The sequence below is a fragment of the Actinia tenebrosa genome, unplaced genomic scaffold (genome assembly GCF_029948245.1).
Source record: "Actinia tenebrosa isolate PJP-AT-01 unplaced genomic scaffold, QUT_ActTen_1.0 PGA_scaffold5__44_contigs__length_20552954, whole genome shotgun sequence".
NCBI lineage: Eukaryota > Metazoa > Cnidaria > Anthozoa > Actiniaria > Actiniidae > Actinia > Actinia tenebrosa.
Genome location: NW_028292582.1, coordinates 7334586 through 7354911, shown reverse-complemented (window position 1 = coordinate 7354911; position 20326 = coordinate 7334586). Strand labels below are relative to the sequence as shown.

At 39.0% G+C, this 20326-nt stretch overlaps 3 protein-coding genes across 3 annotated transcripts; 2 read left to right on the top strand and 1 right to left on the bottom strand.

The window, feature by feature from the left end:
* The first annotated feature begins 128 nt into the window (after positions 1-128).
* Positions 129-7286, top strand: LOC116297390 (quinone oxidoreductase PIG3). The gene is made up of 5 exons (XM_031705607.2): positions 129-456; positions 1493-1524; positions 2203-2550; positions 4116-4312; positions 6245-7286. The coding sequence occupies exons 1-5, from the start codon at positions 140-142 to the stop codon at positions 6443-6445; spliced, it is 1095 nt and encodes a 364-aa protein (XP_031561467.1). The 5' UTR covers positions 129-139; the 3' UTR covers positions 6446-7286.
* Positions 7287-7375: 89 nt separating this feature from the next.
* On the bottom strand, positions 7376-10371 carry LOC116297392 (poly(A) RNA polymerase GLD2). The gene is made up of 3 exons (XM_031705611.2): positions 9993-10371; positions 9247-9463; positions 7376-8525 (listed from the first exon to the last, which is right to left on the bottom strand). The coding sequence occupies exons 1-3, from the start codon at positions 10293-10295 to the stop codon at positions 8068-8070; spliced, it is 978 nt and encodes a 325-aa protein (XP_031561471.1). The 5' UTR covers positions 10296-10371; the 3' UTR covers positions 7376-8067.
* Positions 10372-11823: 1452 nt separating this feature from the next.
* LOC116297391 (uncharacterized) lies at positions 11824-20226 on the top strand. The gene is made up of 6 exons (XM_031705608.2): positions 11824-12447; positions 14761-15023; positions 15422-15500; positions 16528-16698; positions 17823-18145; positions 18507-20226. Exons 1-6 carry the CDS (start codon positions 12369-12371, stop codon positions 18651-18653), a joined length of 1062 nt encoding a protein of 353 aa, XP_031561468.1. The 5' UTR covers positions 11824-12368; the 3' UTR covers positions 18654-20226.
* Positions 20227-20326: the final 100 nt, after the last annotated feature.

The following is a 20326-nucleotide window of genomic DNA, read 5'->3' as shown; positions in this document are numbered from 1 at the left end:
ATATTGTAATCATCAAGAATGAAGAGGGTCCAACAAATGTGACGACAAATAATCTATATTTTGATATATTATCATGAATTTGATTTAGTTTTATAACAAGTTATTTGGGTTCCCTGTGGTATCATCAGTGGACTGTTCCATGATGCGTGGACAATTTTTATTGAGAGCATTTCTCATATTTTTTCTCTCTTTCTACATCGTCATGGCCTCAAATACTATGCGAGCTGTGCTTTACGAACCAGGAGGACCAGAAAAGATGACAATTGGTGTTGTTCCTAGACCCAAAACTGGTCCAAAGATGTTAGTTATTCGAGTTTTTTACACAGCCTTGAATAGAGCTGATACGCTTCAAAGAAAAGGCTCCTACCCACCTCCCCCTGGGGAATCTGAAATCCTAGGACTTGAAGTAGCAGGACTAGTAGAAGAGATTGGATCATCTTGTAGTCTAGGCTGGAAGTAAGTTGAGAATATATTTTGAAAATGGTTATTTTGATCGATCTTACTACTATTATTATGGTTTTCAGTTGCACACCCTGGACTATACCCTTCTATGCACTTGAATCATATTTTCTAGTTTACACACAATTAATGAACCTGTCAATGTTAAATCCCAGGGGGAGGGGGAGGGGGGTCAGGGTCAGATGCAGTGGTGGTAAAAGAGTTGACTAGTAACCTCCCAGTTTTGCCCAAATTTCTTCTATATCCCTATATAGTAACAGCTGTCACCCCCCTTTTCCTCGAATTCCTGGTAAAACCTTTAGTTACCACCCTTCTAAAATTCCCGGATCCACCCTGGGGGCCACCCTTGGGAAATTGACGTTATACAATGCTCTATACACTAGGGTCAATTTGATGTCGCCTCCATCTTGAAAATGTTGGAAAATACAATAAACATATACTAAAGTTGGAAATTTGAATTTCATCAGTTGCATGTCCGGGGTTGGAAAAAATATGAAAATTCAAAATTCAAAATGTCTCCCCCCCCCCCATGGCCCCATGAGGCTAACATTAATATGTCATGTAGGTGCATATCAAATAGGATATTTGCTACTATCGGCTATGGCATAAGACTAAAGAAGTGACCATTGCTGATCCTGTACTTGGTTTGCCAGAAGCTTTATGGATTGCACGTGTCCAATAATAGCCTACAGCTTATGATACACAGACATCAACCTTAGGGGCTGTCATGCAATGTTTCCTTCAAATATTGCATGACTGACCCTAAGGATGTCTGCATTAAGGAGGCTAGTATATATGTATCAAAACAGAAGCTCCTTCTTTCACATCTTTCAAGCTAACGAAGGGTGGTGAAAGAATAGGCAGTGAAAGAGAGAGGAAAGATCAGCTTTTATTACTTTCCATTTCTTTTTTCTTTTCTTTCATTGCTTTATATAGTTAGCTCAATGCCCATTCTTTTTGTAAATATCGCCCCAGGATTGATGGTCTTTTATACTTTTGGAAGTCTAAGATATATTTTCTTTGTTATAACCAGGAAAGGAGACAAAGTGATGGCTCTTGTTCCAGGTATGTTTATTAGGGTTTGCATATAGAAGTTGATTTATTATGATCAGTTCGTACACTCTTTTGTTTTAGTTTTAGTTTTAGTTTTTTGTGGTTTCATATAGTTTTCCTTTTGCCATGCCTATATTAGTCTCCCTCGCACCCGTTTTTAGTGTCAGTCGTCACGCAACGCTACGTGACGACCAACACTAAAAACGGATGCGAGGGAGACTATGCCTATATCTACGTGTATAGGTTTTTTGTTTTGTTTTATGTTTTTTTCTTTTTATTTTATGAAGATCAGTTAGTGCACTCTTTTGTATGGTTTGGATCAATGCTTGTATAAATATAAAATATAATAAGTGTATAAATATATATTTGAAGATTACATTAGTGGTATTAGATTTGATATTTACAAGCAAAATGTATAGTACAAAAGATAGAAGACATTTACATATGTACACAAAAAATATAAATATATAGATATACAGAAATACAAAGTATTAATTGAAAGAATAAACAAGCAAAGGTGCAGCTGTCTGGCCTAGAATAACTAAAAAGCTAAACTATAGCTAGGCCACAGACAAATTATTGATCACCATCGTCATTTGCAATTGTCATTATCAGTCATCATTATCATTAACGCACCATTATAAATTGTATGATTTATCATTTCCTTGTCTTGATAACTAACACACATAGGTGGAGGATATGCTGAGTATGTATTAGTCCATGAAACCCACGTGATGCCGATACCCACTTCCTACAGCCTCTCAGAAGCCAGTGCAATACCAGAAGTATGGCTCACTGCATATCAGCTTCTACACTTCATTGGAAAAATAAAGCCTGGGGAAAATGTCTTAATACACGCTGGTGGAAGTGGTGTTGGTACTTCATTGGTGCAGCTGACAAAGCTAGCAGGAGCTAATGCATACGTGACGGCAGGGAGTGAGGAGAAGATAAAGACTGCAATTAGTCTTGGAGCAAAGGCTGGATTTAATTATAAAACAGGAATAGACTTCTCTCAGTGGATCCTTGAGCAAACTGAAGGTAAAGCCTGGTTTTCACTAGCGATGTAAGCAGAAACGGAAGCAGAAGCATAAGACGTCTAAGCAGAACATCGCCGGAAGCATAAGCAGAAGGAACAGAAGGTTTCATTTTTCTTCTGCTTCTGCTTCTGCTTCCATCCTTACGTCGCTAGTGAAACCAGATTCTTATGCTTCCATCACTAACATACAGAAGCACAAGGTGGTAAGCCAATCAAATTCTCGTACTCAGTCCCCTGCACACATTGGATTCTTGCATAATCAATGGCTTCCTATTATCTTTCTTATGCTTCTGTCATATTCATTTTCACTAGAACATAACGATCTTATGCTCATGCTCATGCTTATGCTTATTCTTCCATTGCTTATGTCGCTAGTGAAAACCAGCCTTAAAATAGAATTGTTTTCATAACATAGTAGTCTTTGCTCTAATTCTATGCATAGCTTAGTTTTATCGAACGCTAAAAAGACCTCAAAGCATTGCTAACTCCCAGAAAATTACCATACCTCCTCAGTCGCCAATAAGGACTGGAACTCATCCCTGTGTAGATCAGTGGTTAGAGCATTTGACTGGTATCTGGAAGGTCATGGGCTTGCTCCTTATCAATGACTCTGATTTTCCTGAGTTCCTATCAGCTAGTGAGCAATGATAAACTAATTATATAAGGACTGGAATTAATTTCCAAGTTGTGTAGATGGATCTATAGTAGGTCTAGTGGTTGGCTGTAATATTGCTTACTATCAATCACATGACCTTTTGGAGTTGACTGGGGGGCAAACAAGCGGTTGACTGGGGGGCAACTAGCAGATGCTAAGTCAAAACATATCAAATAAGTCCTCAAACTATTGTATTTGACTATTTCTATGACATCAAACCAGAAAACAAGAGATCAAAACAACCTCCAGGATTCTACAAGCCATTAAAAAAGAGCTATTACTGGAAGTGACGTCTATTGATAGCAACCTATAATAGTACTAACTTATAAACACAACAAAAACGATAATAATTTTATTGAAACCAATTTTAAGAAGACAATACACATAAAGTTGGAAGAAGCTCATTTTGAACTTAAAAGGTGTTGGATTCCCTGTAAATAGCAAAAACTGCAAATCAAAAAAAAGTATGAAACTAAAAAAATAATCATTTGGGATGCTTCACAATTATATAAAAAATTTACACTGCACTCCAATGTAGAAGGAAAAAAGGAAAAAATAATAATTTAATTGAACTAAAAAGATGTTAGATTCCCTGTAAATAAGCAAAAACTGCATATCAAAAAATAGTGTGAAACTAAAAAAATATAATCATTTTGGACATTTCATAATTACAGGTATATAGCAAAGTTACGCTATACTCCTGCGTGGCGGGGGGGGGGGGGGGGGGGGGGGGGAGGGGATTTTGAAGAATCCCCCTAGCCGTAGCTAGTTGTAGACTTGAACCTTTTCCCCTTACCTTAAGCTAGTTAGAAGGGGAAGGGGGAGAGGGGAGGTTAAATAATCCCCCTTTGCCTGCCTGTAGCTAGTTGTAGTCATGAACCTTTTCTGGACCTTTTCAATATTTATCAACAGGAAGAGGAGTTGATATAATAACAGACTGCGTGGGAGGCTCCTACTGGGAAAAGAATGCTAAGAGTCTTGCAAAAGACGGGCGATGGTTGCTGTATGGCTTGTTAGGTGGTGGCAATGTTAACGGTAGTATACTGGCACAGCTAATGAGAAAGAGAGCAACGTTAACTGGTACTACTCTCAGAAGTAGATCAACAGAGGTACAGTATGCATATGTGATATTTCATAAAACGTTGTCGGTCGGTTTTTCTGTTTTCCTGCTAAAGTACGGAAAATTACATTCTACTGCTTCATATTCGCCCCATCGGTAAGGGAATCCGGAATTCCGGATTCCGAGACTTTGGATTCCGGATTCCAAGGGTCTGGATTCCGGATTCCAAAACTTTTGTATTGCGGATTCCGGATTCCATATCGTTAATTTCAGATACTTTCTCTGAAAATTATATTTCATATACTTGCCAGTATAAGTAGAATCGTCTATCAATTAAATCAGCATCTGATGACAGATATTCTTGGTCGAGATATTACACAGTGGGGGAGGGGCTACATCGGTTTAGTCTAGGTCGAGGCGATAGCATTTGAGTGTATACTTTGAATTTCAAAGTAGCGGATTCCGGATTCCAAGGCCTAAAATTTCGTGGATTTCGGATTCCGGATTTCCTTACATGGGGCGATTCATATTCTATTCTAAAAGGAAACTACGTTGTTAGGCTCTTTTACTCCGACGAAGGACTAGCGTCCGAAACGTCAGTAAGTTTTTTCATCTTTTCACGGTGTATAATTTACCTTTTCATCATTACTGCATAATAGGTACCTTAACTAAGCTGTAGGACGGCGGGCGACAACGTCGGCAAGATTGAGGCGCTAAACCTTCTTTTGCACGATTATTTCATTTTTATTTAGTATTTTACTCAATAAGCATCCCCATTGTAGAGTGAAATGACGTGTTTTGAGAGCGCTTTACTCTTATAATAAGGATCAGCAAAGATAAGCTTTTGGCGTACCGTTCACTTATTAGTATAAGAAATCGCACGATCTCGAGTACAATTTGGAAATTAATAGACACGAGTAATGTTTTGAAAGTTCTTGTAATTGCACGAGCCTTTAGGCGAGTGCAATTAAAGAACTTTCAAAACATTACGAGTGTCTATTAATTCCAAATTGTACGAGAAGATCGTGTGATTTTTTGTTTATAGTTCACTCAACAAAATTTCAGTAAAAAATGCGCATCGACGCCGTTCATCTTTGTCTATTTGGCGGCCGATTTTCAGTTCATCGCGCAACTGAAATGCATAAAAAAGATTAGTTCTTACGGCTTTAAAATTTCATTTATATGTTTTTTAAGTACAAAATGATAGAAAATAATTGTTTTGACATTGTTTTGGCCGTGTTGCCATAGCGACTTAATTCGGTAGTCCTACGGAGTACAATTAACGCTATAATTGTACTCCTCTCGACCAATCAGAGTCGAGTAATTTTGTTGAGTGTACTATAAAGTATTAAAATACTAAAACAAGGACATTTCACGTCTTACTTTCAGCATAAGACGGCAGTGATGTACAGTGTTCCGTACATTACAACAAGTGTCTATTGACAGCGTAATTAGTGCTATTGTATGCTTGCCGTCGTCGTCGTCGTTGCCGTCCTGCAGCTTAAGGCCCCTAATGACGTGCGCTACGCCTGCTGAACAAGTGGGGTGGTAGTTACAGCCTCACGCTAACAATGTATTGCATGTTTTCAATCATTACCAAGGGAGTGAAATAACAAAAGACATTGGGGACATGTTGGTTGATAAAACAAAATAATTCATCGAAAGGAGCAGGCGTAGCTCAGTTGGTTAGTGCGCGACCTTCAGAGCTTGAGGTCCAGGGTTCGATCCTTAGGATATCCACGTCTGTTTCGACTTTTCTCTAATCCGTGTAGCTTCAGCTTTAAATACTCTTAAAACAGAGCACTGATGGAGAGAGGGGGGTAAAGTGCGCACCGTCGGCTTCCATTGATAGCAGTTGAATTTCAACTGAAGGAACTACCGACGTTAAATATAGGTACTTTACTTTACTTTACTTTTAAGTCTTTTGGTCTTTTTGTTGGTGGCTATGACGTCATATGCAAACGAATAATTTGTTTTTCAGTACAAAACAGACCTAATCAAGGGGTTTGCCGAGGATGTCCTACCATACTTCGGTAATGGGAAGCTGAAGCCGATCATTGATACAGTTTATCCGATGGAAAAGATCAGTGAAGCACACAGTAGAATGGAAAGTAACGTCAATACTGGGAAAATACTAATACAAGTGCAAAAAGATGCTGAACAAGACAAGACGGAACTTTAATATTCATACAATGTTCATACAATCATTGATACAGTTTATAAAATATAACGTGGAAAAGATAAGTCAAGCACATAGTAGAATGGAAAGTAACGTCAACACTGGGAAAATATTAATACAAGTGCACAATGCTGCTGAACAAGACAAGACGGAGCTCTAATATTCATACTTTGTTTAAATGTTGTGATACTGGAGTAGATTGAACAGATTTATATAGACCTCTTGCATGTGGCGTCAAAACAGCTCAATTTGGAGGACAAAACAAAGGAACTTCAATCTCATGTTGGCCTCAATGTAAGGTAATATTCTTGCATTGAGTTCACCAATCAGGTCTTTATTGTTTGCATGAGAAGTGGAAACCTACTGTAATTTCCTCCAAATTGAACTGTATTTCTATGGATTTCAATCATTCCCAAGTGAGTGAAATAACAAGACATGACGGCCAAGTCGGTTAATATTTTTAGTTTTTAGTGCACAAGTAGCGAGTTTTCACCACCCAAATAAACAGCTATAAGACAGCCTAAAATGCATCGGACGACAAAATGAAACACATTTTAGACGATTGTACGTATCAAACTTGATCTTGAAACGGTATTTGAAAAAGCTGAAGAAAAGCAAACTCACAAAATTTGTGGTTCAAAACTCCCTGCTTCGTCAAGCAAATTTGAACGGTCGAAGTCAGCCATTACGCCGCAGGAAGCCCATACCCAATCCACGAACTGAGAGTCTGGGAAGCCTGTGCGAGCACAGGTAGCCCAAGCTTGGTTTCTGTGGTGTCGTGTTATAAGGAAATGTATGGGGATTCATCAAAAGTTGCAATAAAATCATTGAAACGTGAAATAAAGCCTCGTTAAGGATTTTTTCCCTTACTGGTGGGGGATTGAGTCTGTGCCACGCAATACCGTGACGTCTATCTAAATAGCGATCAAAGAATAATAAAAAAATAATTTACTCTAGTTGAAAGATTTTCCCTTAGACACGTTTTAAATATCTATTTAAAGTAAATTTAAGTGAAATAAAGTCACAAATATTAATAATTCCATCATCTTAAGCCTTTGAAGATTCGTCCTTCTTGCGACACCAACTTGGAACACCATGATGGCCGCTCCATACATTTTAACCAAAAATTGAGTCATGCTTACTCGCCTATAGTTCCGCAACGAAATGCTTTACAGCCTCGAAATTTGGCCAGAATATGTAGTTTTGAGCGCTTTACAAGATAATGAAATTTTTATTTCATTATAATGCGAATTTACGCTTTTGAAATTCATGGTGGCGTAGGTGAAAACCAAGAATAGTTACTACTACTAATAATGATAATATAAAGTTCTTGACAAACGCATCATACAACGTCTCGATGCTTTTTACAACAGGACCAGACGAATATCAAGTTTGTGGAAAAAATTGCAAAAAAATTCAGTTACTCCTGGTGAACAGGGAAGTGTTTTAGTGCAGATTTAGACTCTAGCATCAGGGAGATTGTTCCAGAGTGCCGTTGCAGCCAAAGCAAAGGTTCTTTTTCCAAACGTTGATGTCTTTGGTCTTGGAATCACAAGCAGAAATTTAGAGGAGGAACGTAGGGTACGTTTGGGCTGATACAACTTGAGGAGATAGCTGTGTAGCGCTTAAATTAGTACAACATCCGGTACTCTTGCCCCGCGCCCAAATTTTTGGTTTGCAGCCGCGATAGCTTGTTTAATTATTTGGAATCCATAACTCTCATATACCGCTCTTGTGACGTTGGTGAGGTCACTGGGATCCTCGATTCGTATGTATGGTTTGGTCCATTTTTTGGTGTATGGTAAAGCTATAAAGCCGCCAGTACGAACAGATATCACTTTACTCCAATTGAAGGTACTATAGTAACGAAAAAACCCTTTGAATAGGACCTCGACGCTATTGTCATTGGCTGACTCGTAATTAGAAATGAATGGTGGTGTATACTCCTGCTCTAGCCAATCAGCGACACGGCTGGGATCTTGATGATTGAAGAATGATTGGTGTCGTTGATGTAGAGATGGCAGAACAGGAGGACTGCAGCCATGTTGAAGGTAATGGAGGACAAGAAGCACCAATGCAAAACCTGTTGGGTTAAATTAAAAAAAAAACACATATATTTTCTCATTTCAAAGGAATAGCTTTAATTTCGATGATATAGCTAGAGTACGTGTCAAAGTTAGTGTGAAACTACACTTGTTTTAAGGAGCAAGTGTGGCTTGTTTGGTTAGTGTCGCTGCCTGCTAAGCAAGAGGTCCATAGTTTGATCCTCATTGACCTCACACACTTGTTTAAGGAGCAAGTGTAGTGTGGCTTGGTTGGTTAGTGTGCTACCTGCTAAGCAAAAGGTCCATAGTTTGATCCTCAGTGACCTCATACACTTGTTTTAAGGAGCAAGTGTGGCTTGTTTGGTTAGTGTGCTGCCTGCTAAGCAAGAGGTCCATAGTTTGATCCTCAGTGATCTCACACACTTGTTTTAAGGAGCAAGTGTGGCTTGGTTAGTTAGTGGGCTGCCTGTTAAGCAAGAGGTCCATAGTTTGATCCTCAGTGACCTCACACACTTGTTTTAAGGAGCATGTGTGGCTTGTTTGGTTAGTGTGCTGCCTGCTAAGCAAGAGGTCCATAGTTTGATCCTCAGTGATCTCACACACTTGTTTTAAGGAGCAAGTGTGGCTTGGTTAGTTAGTGGGCTGCCTGTTAAGCAAGAGGTCCATAGCTTGATCCTCAGTCAGTAATCTCACACACTTGCTTCATAGGAGCAAGTGTAGCTTAACTGGTTACAATAATGAGATAAACGAGAACAATACCTGATAGCTTATGATATCTAGCATTCATTATGTTAGCATTTTTTGCCCAAGTCTTGATGGTTATGACCAGTGGCGTAACTCTTTCATCCATTTCGCCATAGCAACGCATTAGGAATGTGTTATAGAGTGTATTTTTAGCACCATAGCTGATATCCCCGTGAAGGCCACGTTTAGTATCATTCAGGATGAGAATTGGAACTACTGCTGTGCTAATAAACTGAAAATAAATATAAAAAGAAACTTTGAAACGGGCTTGAAACAACCTTCTTTAATTTCAGGTCAATCGTATGTAACGGATACAATATTTTCCATCCAAAGACAGATGCACCGTACGTTCTAGACTACATCAGAGCATAAATGATCATGATAACAATGCAATGCATTTTTATAATCAAAATAAAAAAAAATTTTTTTTTAAATTTCCGAGAAAAATACGCTTGAAGAAACACAAATCAAATCTTTAATATCAAAGTGTACTTCTATATCAAGCCAAGATAGAAGAGCCAAAAGATTAATTAGATCCCACTGCCACAGTATTGACGTCTAGATCTTTAGATTTCCAGCTTTAATTTAGGAGTTTTATCTTTATTTGATAGCGATTCAGTATTGTTTATCTTGATTGCGACTTGTAAGCTTAATCACAGCAAAGACTATAATTAGTATGCAAAGACGGAAGAGAAATGGTAAGCTATAACGAAAGTGCCGTTTAGAAATATATATAAATTGATAACAATTTGCCAGCATACCTCAATTTCAAGGTTATTCCTTTCTTCTGATTCCACAATTGCTTTAATCTGGCGAAGAACTGAGTCTCCATTCTCAGAAGCTGAAAATGCTTGTTTGACAAGCGTAAAGTCACAGTCACTTCCCTTGACAGCAAATCCACAACCAGTTGAACCAGCTAATACAAGTCGTAGATGGGGAAAAGTTTGATGAATAGAACGTTCCAAATGTCTTCTCCACTTTTCCTTTTCTCTCTTTTCGTTTTCTGTTTGTCTTTGACTGTTGTAGATGTGCAATATTTCACTACTTCGAAGTGAACTATACATTTTTGAACTTTTTAAGTGCTATATAAGTATGAATAATTGCATTCGGTTTTGTTTCCTAGAAATGATGAGGTCAAGCATGAACTGGCAGTGGTGGCTTTGGAATTGACGTCATCGTTCTTATCAAAATGAATTAATTGATGACAAAAATATTTTCATAAGTTCTCCTTCTTCTTCTTGTCCTTCTTGTTCTTCTTGTTCTTCTTGTTCTTCTTGTTCTCCATCTCCATCTCCATCTTCGTCTTCGTCTTCGTCTTCGTCTTCGTCTTCGTCTTCGTCTTCGTCTTCGTCTTCGTCTTCGTCTTCGTCTTCGTCTTCGTCTTCGTCTTCGTCTTCGTCTTCGTCTTCGTCTTCGTCTTCGTCTTCGTCTTCGTCTTCGTCTTCGTCTTCGTCTTCGTCTTCGTCTTCGTCTTCGTCTTCGTCTTCGTCTTCGTCTTCGTCTTCGTCTTCGTCTTCGTCTTCGTCTTCGTCTTCGTCTTCGTCTTCGTCTTCGTCTTCGTCTTCGTCTTCGTCTTCGTCTTCGTCTTCGTCTTCGTCTTCGTCTTCGTCTTCGTCTTCGTCTTCGTCTTCGTCTTCGTCTTCGTCTTCGTCTTCGTCTTCGTCTTCGTCTTCGTCTTCGTCTTCGTCTTCGTCTTCGTCTTCGTCTTCGTCTTCGTCTTCGTCTTCGTCTTCGTCTTCGTCTTCGTCTTCGTCTTCGTCTTCGTCTTCGTCTTCGTCTTCGTCTTCGTCTTCGTCTTCGTCTTCGTCTTCGTCTTCGTCTTGGTGTTCGTGTTCGTCTTCTTCTTGGTCTTCGTCTTCGTCTTCGTCTTCGTCTTCGTCTTCGTCTTCGTCTTCGTCTTCGTCTTCGTCTTCTTCTTCGTCTTCGTCTTCGTCTTCGTCTTCGTCTTCGTCTTCGTCTTCGTCTTCGTCTTCGTCTTCGTCTTCGTCTTCGTCTTCGTCTTCGTCTTCGTCTTCGTCTTCGTCTTCGTCTTCGTCTTCGTCTTCGTCTTCGTCTTCGTCTTCGTCTTCGTCTTCGTCTTCGTCTTCGTCTTCGTCTTCGTCTTCGTCTTCGTCTTCGTCTTCGTCTTCGTCTTCGTCTTCGTCTTCGTCTTCGTCTCGTCTTCGTCTTCGTCTTCGTCTTCGTCTTCGTCTTCGTCTTCGTCTTCGTCTTCGTCTTCGTCTTCGTCTTCGTCTTCGTCTTCGTCTTCGTCTTCGTCTTCGTCTTCGTCTTCGTCTTCGTCTTCGTCTTCGTCTTCGTCTTCGTCTTCGTCTTCGTCTTCGTCTTCGTCTTCGTCTTCGTCTTCGTCTTCGTCTTCGTCTTCGTCTTCGTCTTCGTCTTCGTCTTCGTCTTCGTCTTCGTCTTCGTCTTCGTCTTCGTCTTCCTCATTATCTTCCTCTTCTTCTTCGTCTTCGTCTTCCTCATTATCTTCCTCTTCTTCTTCTTCTTCCAGTTCATTTTCTTCTTGTAGTGGTAGTTCTTCTTGTGGTTCCTCTTCTTTTTTATTATATTTTCTTATGAAAACGATCAATAGAATAAAAAAGTATTAATCATCGTAGAAATTGTAATTACTAAATGATACTCATATGAATTCATATTGGTCTCACGATTGTGAGTCATTTGTAGAGGACCGTTACGTTTCGACTGCAAACTGCTGGTCTTCATAAGGCGATGTAATGGTGTAGACTGGATGGTGTGCCTGTCCGATAACACTCATCGGAACATCTGTGCTCTCATCGATAGGTCGGTTCGTGTTGAGATTGGCTGTTTGTAACGAAACGCTCGTTCCGGGACGATATTCCATACCTGTACCATGTGAACGTGGTACGAACATTAGCTCATTCCGTAATGAAACCGCTCTCTCCGGAAGACTGAAACCGGATGAGTGACGCATGCGTATCAGACATGCGTTCAGTGATGCCACTGAACGCACTGTATCTTCACTGGAACACATGAATATTCTACACAAAATCGAGCCTAACTAATGAGAAACAACTCGAAACACGATACATTACAAGAACATTAATATTTAATGTTGAATGTACCAGAAATTTGACAAAACACCTGCTTCTTGTAAGTAGCTCAAAGTTCGTCGCACAATGAATCTATTCCACCGCAAACCAAAATGCACGTTGGAAACTGTATTGGCAATCTTATTTGCAGTTGTTTCTGTTAAGGGTAAGTAGGTATAAAAATAAGTAAGATTATTCACGCTTGACTTCCATGTTATTCCTTGTCGTGTGCTGTTAGCTGTGAGCGTACTTATTTTTATTTGACTGCCTTAAAACCCTTCTATCCATATGAAATTAAAGGAGAATTTTTGTCAAAGATACATCTTTTAGTGACTTCATTTAGAAAAAAAATCGTTCGACGATTTTCTGAATGCCGCTTTCATTGATATTTTCTATCGCTATCGGGTCATTTAGCTTCATATCAAAAAATTCAAAGAAAGAAAGTCGCGATTTGATTCATACTCAATAAGGACAGTGTCTATATCCGTACCTATATTCTAGCTACTAAAAATATTGAATCCACTAAATTAAAGTCCCGATTTTGAGGGTATAAAGTTGACACGCTGGAAATAATAGTAAAAGTCCAGGAAAATATTCATCGCGTAATATTTGGAAAACGCTCTCATACATTTTTTTTCGTATTGCAATTGTTGGGTGCCTTGATGAATACTATCGACTGGTGCAAGTCGCTTTAAAAATTTAAGTCTAGTTTTCGAGAAAATAAGCGGTAAACGATTTCTATGATGTCATCATTACGTCATAATGAAAAGGCCGCTTTAAACTAATTTATCAATTTTGAAACCTTTAATCCTTTCCTGACATTGTGTGAAAAGTGCCTGTACATCGAGTTGTTTAAGACAAAGTTGTAGCCGTTTCAATGTGGCTAGGTGTGCCAGATCAAAACTACCCAGAGCCTCCTTAACATAGGCGATATAGGGCGAAAAAAATTCCATGAATGCTTCCATATCCGATTTTGCCAGTATGTCCTTGCTGACTTATTTCTCAGTGTTTTTTTTTTGTTTTTTTTTTTGTTTTTTTTTTCTCCTTTATTTTTATTTTTCATAATTGCATTTATTATTTATAATGTCATTTCATTTATTATTTATAATCCGTAATTTAGAACATTCATCCTTAATTTTCGTCTTCTCTTCGAAGTTTCTTTTTTCTTCTCTTCCATCGTGTCCGTCATAATCTCCTAATACACCAGAAAAAATCTGTTAACATTTGGTCAGCTACGATTTCAAGCTCACGCCCCCTCATGTCAGTGAGCCCATACAAATTATGTCTCAAAACACGGTTTTTGGATCTTTTCTCAAAATAATGACTATCTAGGCAAAAAACAGTAGTGGACTCAGTTAATTCAACTATTCACGGACTGTATTATATGGTTTACATTGAATTCTATTGAAATAAAACCACCGTACTTTTTGAGTTGAATGTACGCTGTTGGATATATCTTAAAAATACATGACATAACCGGGGTCAAGCTAGAAAATCGTCTCTCCTTGAAATAAAACAGAACCTGTCAAAAAACCATAAGTGGAATTGAAAACCCCGGGCTTTCCTGAACATTTTGGTATACAATTCATAGAAATTTGTTAAAATTTAGAACCGTATTTTTGCCGATTTTATAAGCTCATACTATTTATACTCGTCTTTGTTGTTACTGACTTAGTACTTGACTGTGGGACAATGACCTTTTGTCATGTAATTTCAAAACTCATTAACAGAAGAATAATTTAGATAGCTGGAAACGGATTGTTAAGATAAGTAAATCTAACTGAGAAGTTTGAAGCTGGAAAGAAGTTCAATTCTTTTTTCTGAAAAATTGCTGTCATGTGATAGTTCCCCCCCCCCCCCCCCCCCCCCCTTCTAGATCTGTTTTACCAACTCTAGGCCGCTTTTAAAAAACGAAGCCAATTCCCCTATTACAAAATGACGTCACGGTTTATATACATCGGACCGGCTAAAATAATAGGAATTTAGGCTAAATTTAAGCTTAATTCTCTTCTCATTCGAGATATTTAGCGTAATATTTAGTTGTTCTTGCCTTCACCAGCTCATAAACCAACTTTCATTGTGATTTAAGATGTGTGGTCGTCATTCCATCCCCCTCCAGCGACCATGATCCCTAGCATTAAAACAATAGTTTGTTTTGATTTGACCTCATTATGAAATAGGGCAATTGTTGAAGGGAACACGGCTGAAATAAATTAATATTGGTCTTCCTCTGAAATATAAATTTTGATGATTGGTCTTCCTGTGGTATAGACGGGTATGCGGTTTTTGACGTTTTGTTAAAAAGTATTTTGGCACGCCACGCCGCCATCTTTGATATTTTCTTGCATAGCCCACGTTATTTTTCGCGGAAAATCCTATTCGTCAGCACACACACGTAAATACCACAGGAAGACCAATTAAGTAATTTATTTCTGCCGTGCTCTCTTGATTCGTGTTGTTCTCCTACCGTGTCGTACAGGTGATGGTGGCTGTAGGGTCCTCGATTACCTCGACTGCATCAAAAACAAAACCTTCGTGGGTCACGTGATCAGGACTTTCAGAATCTTAGCACCCGGACTAGAGGATTGCCAGCACAAATGCTATATGGAAGACAACTGTGTGTCGTACAACTTGGGTCCAGTGGAAGGGATGGCAAGATCATGTGACCTGAATGACGCTGATCATTGGATGTGGCCGAATCACGTGGTACCAAAAAAGGGGTTTGAATACTGTCCTATCAAGGTAAGTCAAGTACCAATCGTTCCTTAATAGGCCCTTTGCAGCTAACGGTCACGTGTCTCTACCGGAGGGCAAAACCAGGTCGTTTGTTTGCTCGCCAGTATATTTCGCCCATGGGAATCAAGATGTTCATTCATTTGCTCTCAGTGAATTAATCAGCACGTGATTGCTTAGCTGCAAAGGGACTATTGATATTTTTCCGAGGTTAAGAAAAAAACTGGGTCGAATAAATGCTTTAGATTTAATTATAACATTGTAGGGCAGTGAACTAACTTGCATTTCTACCAAACTTTTCTTACTATTGCCGAAATTAAAATAGTAGGAATCGCATCGGTATATGGTAGATTATTTTATACATGAAGTACCATACTTCTAAATACTCGCACTTTTTCTCTCCATAGAACCCTTGTTCGTCTAGTCCATGTCCATCCAACAAGATATGTATGCCTGACTTTTCATGGGATAGCTTTAGCTGCGTTGGTATGCTAAGTTGCTTAATAATCTATAAAAACAAAAACTTGAAACATTGCAACGTTGGAACGCGTAACAGCCATGCATTTCTTTTGTACGATGCTCCGAAATATTCAAGTTACGTTTTTGACAAATTTCTTTTCAGTAAATCACGTGCTCTTGCTTCAAAAATTACCAAAACGATTGAAAGATTCATTGATTAAATTTTATCTGAAAGTCAGGAAATTCAGCGAATTAAGTTTCAGGCATTGATAGAAGTGGCCATCTTGAATGCAAACTCATACTTCCAATTATGATATCAAAACACCTAATTTGCATATCTGAATATTCCGGAGCATGGTTACACGTTTCAACCCCGTTAGTGCAGTTTTCGTATGACTGTGAAAAGTTCACGGCACGAACACGGCCATGACACAGCAAGGGATGCGCCAGACCAATCACATTGCACAAGAATTTACTCTCCATCCAATCAAATACCCGGAACACGGTATGAACACGGCGCGGACACGGTCACGCAAAGATCACGGCACTTTTAGACCAATCATATTGCGCGTGAAAAAAATCAGACAATTAAAATTCTAGAAAGTATCACGGTCACGGCATGTCACGCTTACGGCACTGAGCTTTTCACAATCATACGAAAACTGCTCTATGTTGTGTCACGCTTTACTTGTGTGCTTATAACTTTACGTTTAAGCACAACCTTTTGCTTTGAAAAGAGCTAGAGGAAAGAGAGGAAAGAGAGGAAACAGAGGGGCTGTGACCGAAAAGAGCAAATATTCCAAATGTATGGACAATATTTTTCGGATGTTTGTCTGAAAGTCAGAAAATTCGATAAAAAGTTTGATGTGTGATAGAAGCGGCCATCTTGAATCACGCCTAAAATTCCAAATATGGTATCAAAACTTCTAATTTGCATATCTGAATATTCCGGAGCAAAGTTATAGTGTTACACGTTTTCAACTGCGTTATGAGTTTCTGTCTAAGATCCTTCATCCAGTTGCGAAACAAATAATTGTTATTTTTACCTTTCCAGATGGCATTTGGGCTCAATGGGGTTCATGGACCACGTGCCATCTCCCGGATTGTCCCAGGACTCGAAAACGAAACTGTACCAGCCCTACAGCACCTCAGAATATCGGTGCCAACTGTGTCGGCCTAGCGTTAGCTTCCAAGGAATGTAGAACACAAACGCTAGACACAACAGGTAAAACTATACCCCATGCAAGGTCCATCCAGATACGACCTTTTATTGACGATTGACTAGCATTAACGATTTAGACAGACCTTTTTCAAGTTCCAAATCACCACTGTGATCTTGAATAGACTAATTTACTCAGGGCTAGCCTCATTTTTAAAAGTCTCTAAATGTTCACAAATCCAACGGTAAAATGAAGAATGCAACACTTCAACAGTGCAAACATTTTGAAATTCCACGGCACCTCACATGCATTCTGCACAAAGTCGAAGCTAACGCTGAGCAACAGACGGAACTCGAAACTGGAGTACTTCATCGAAACCACCAAGAAAATGTATACACCTATTTCAAAAAACATTGTCGGTCGGAGATCTGAGAGAAGCACGCTACCTAAATATAACATTGACCTCTACTACCAGAATCCCTTGCACACTTTCTTTTGTTCATTTAATTACCACCAATTGTCTTACTATTTTCATGATGGAATACAAATTTAAATAAGAAAGAAATTTCGCGAAGCATTATGGTAGTGGGAGTCAAATGACGCCATCGTGCAAACGTCCTATTATGGCGTCGGCATGTGATGTTGCAAAACCTCTATATGAAGCATGATCTTTGAGTTAGGAATGTGATTTTTCGTTTTTTAGCCAGAAAACGAATAAAAGCACGAAAGTTCTGCTTAGTCTCAGATCGCCCATTTCAGATCTCCGACCGCTAACCAGTTAATGCCAGGTCGGCCATCTTGGATTATGTGTTTTGCACACTCGTGAGTAACAGGACTCTTTTCTTTGAATTGTTAAGTAAGTCTCCTGTAATGTAAATAGATTATCATTTATCACCGTTCACTTGTAATCTATCATTATATCCAATTGTATTTAATAGGACTTGACATCGTCACTATTAAAATACTAATTACGATCGAGGAGTTCTCTTCATGTTAAGTCTTACAGACCACGCGTCATTCCCAAGAGTATTATTTCTTTCTTTAATGGTTTCGCATGGAAAGATACAACTTCAAACGAAGAATCTTAAACTTAAGAGAATGGCACGTGGTCTGAAATGAGAAAACCTTGCACTTTGACAAGACGAGTAGGTCTATTCGTTTCATATATATTCTTCTGTGTTGTTCATAGGATGCGAAACTGCGCTTGGGATGGAAAATCGAACCATACTCGACTCCCAGATCACTGCGTCATCATTTGAAAGGAACTACACAATGTATGCCCCACAGGGAGCCCGACTTAACAATCAGTACGTTCGGTACGGTACCTGTGGTGCGTGGGCACCAACTAAGGCTGTAGGCGAGTATATACAGGTTGATCTTGGTAGAGTCAAGACGGTTACTAAAATTGCCACACAAGGAAGACCCACTAGTGCCCAATGGGTGACCGAGTACAGTGTGTCTTACAGCAACGACACAAGGGACTGGACAAACTACTATGGAGACTGTGTTAAGGTTCGATACTTTTATTACCTTGGTAGATAAATAATGCGCTTTAGACAGTGTGTTTTATCGGTTAAAATAATAGATTTATCAGTTAGTTTATATTAGTCGTCTGATCATTGAAAACGTTTTCAGCAAGAAATGCCAGAGTATTTTACCCGTGAAAACTATACGAGTGCGAAAAAGGTGCATGACAACTTATCATAGTCCATCTAGATTTGAGAGATAAGGAGAATATGCGCATTGATCCATCCGTTTTCACGCAAAAATCCCCACCAAGTCGTCGATAAACTCTATCCTCGTGACTAGACATAATTAATGCCCCATTACTTTTAAGATATTTCTTCACTGCTTGCTTTTATTTTCAATTTAGAAATTTCCTGGAAACTTTGATCAGAACACAGTGGTGGCCAACAAGATCGAGATACCGATCATTGCTCGATACATTCGTGTCATTGTACTAAAGTGGCAACATCATCCTTTAATGAGAATGGAGCTGTATGGTTGTACCCCACCATGAAACACGAACAAATACCAAGAAAGTACCTTGTTTTAAAGCCACAATTAGAACCTTGTCTTCACAGATACCTGATGCAAGACATCCTTTATGGAGCTGTATGGTTGTACCCCACCATGAAACACGAACAAATACCAAGAAAGTACCTTGTTTTAAAGCCACACTGAATTATAGAACTTTGTCTTCACAGATACCTGATGCAAGCCATCATTTATGGAGCTGTATGGTTGTACCCTACCATGAAGCACGAACAAATACCAAGAAATGCCTTGTTTTAAAGCCACAACTAGAACTTTGTCTTCACAGATCACCTGATGTTGGCCATCATTTATGAAGCTGTATGGCGTACCCCACCATGAAGTACAAAGAAGCACCAATAAATGTCTTGTTTTACAGCCACGACCTGATGTCAGCTATCATTTATAAACTGTATACATGGCTGTACTCCACCATGAAGCACGAACAAACACCAAGAAATGCCTTGTTTTAAAGCCACAACCTGATGTCAGCTATCATTTATAAACTGTATGGCTGTACCCCACCATGAAGTACGAACAAATACCAATAAATGCCTTGTTTTAAAGCCACAACCTAATGTCAGCTATCATTTATAAACTGTATGGCTGTACCCCACCATGAAGTACGAACAAACACCAAGAAATGCCTTGTTTTACAGCCACAATTAAAACTTTGTCTGCACAGATACCTGATGCAAGCCATCATTTAGGGAGCTGTATGACGGATCATATATTATTTCACGCCGCAATTTCCCCAGGGAAAATTGAAATTAAAAAAAAACAAAACATAACTCTACTTCCTCTTATCCAATTTCAAAACGGTTTTCAATTTAATATTGTAACCAAGAAGGGAACAATATAAAATGACTTTTTAGGGTTTTCTAAGAATTCAACATGATCGCCATGGATTCTTGTCTTTAAGTACCCTTATTACCCTTAAGTACCCTTAAGGCCCTTTACATTGGCTCGGTGATTTGAGCTGCAAGTCACGGTATAAATGTCATCTATTCACGGCATCACACAGCATTCAATATTCAACTTAGAAATCAGTCTCGATCGAGCGACCATCGTTATTAAATATTTGATCGATGTTTTACATCATGTAAAATAAGCTTGAATGATGTACTTATTATCTGAGTATGTTTCAGCTGTGTTGTTTCTGAATTTATTTCGGATATCCTTCAGATATCTCAATAGGATTTCTCACGGGTTTCAAGGGCGGATCCAGGGGGAGGGTCGGGGGGGTCGCGACCCCCCTGTCATTCCTGAGGTCAAATGGGCTTCCTGTGGTAAAAATGCGACTGGGATTCCTTTGCCCACAAAATTTACCCCTGAGACTCCCCCTTCGAAAAACCCTGGATCCGCCCTTGGGTTTCCTGTAAGCATTTTTCGCGTAAAATTGAATAAATTTTGGGTTGTCCAACTAGTTAACATGAAGCTTCTTCCTTGTCAATCGGCAATGCAAACATGCTAACGTTTAATTGAAGCTTGTTTCCTTTCAATCATTTTGATACTAAAGTATGTGTTAATTTTGATGAAATAAAGTTGGTTCGGATTTTTTTGCATCTCAATATATTTTTAACAGAAAATAGACCCTTTCAATTTGGGCGTAATGCTTTTCAATTTCAGAGATTAAATTTCATGTGCGCTGCATAACTG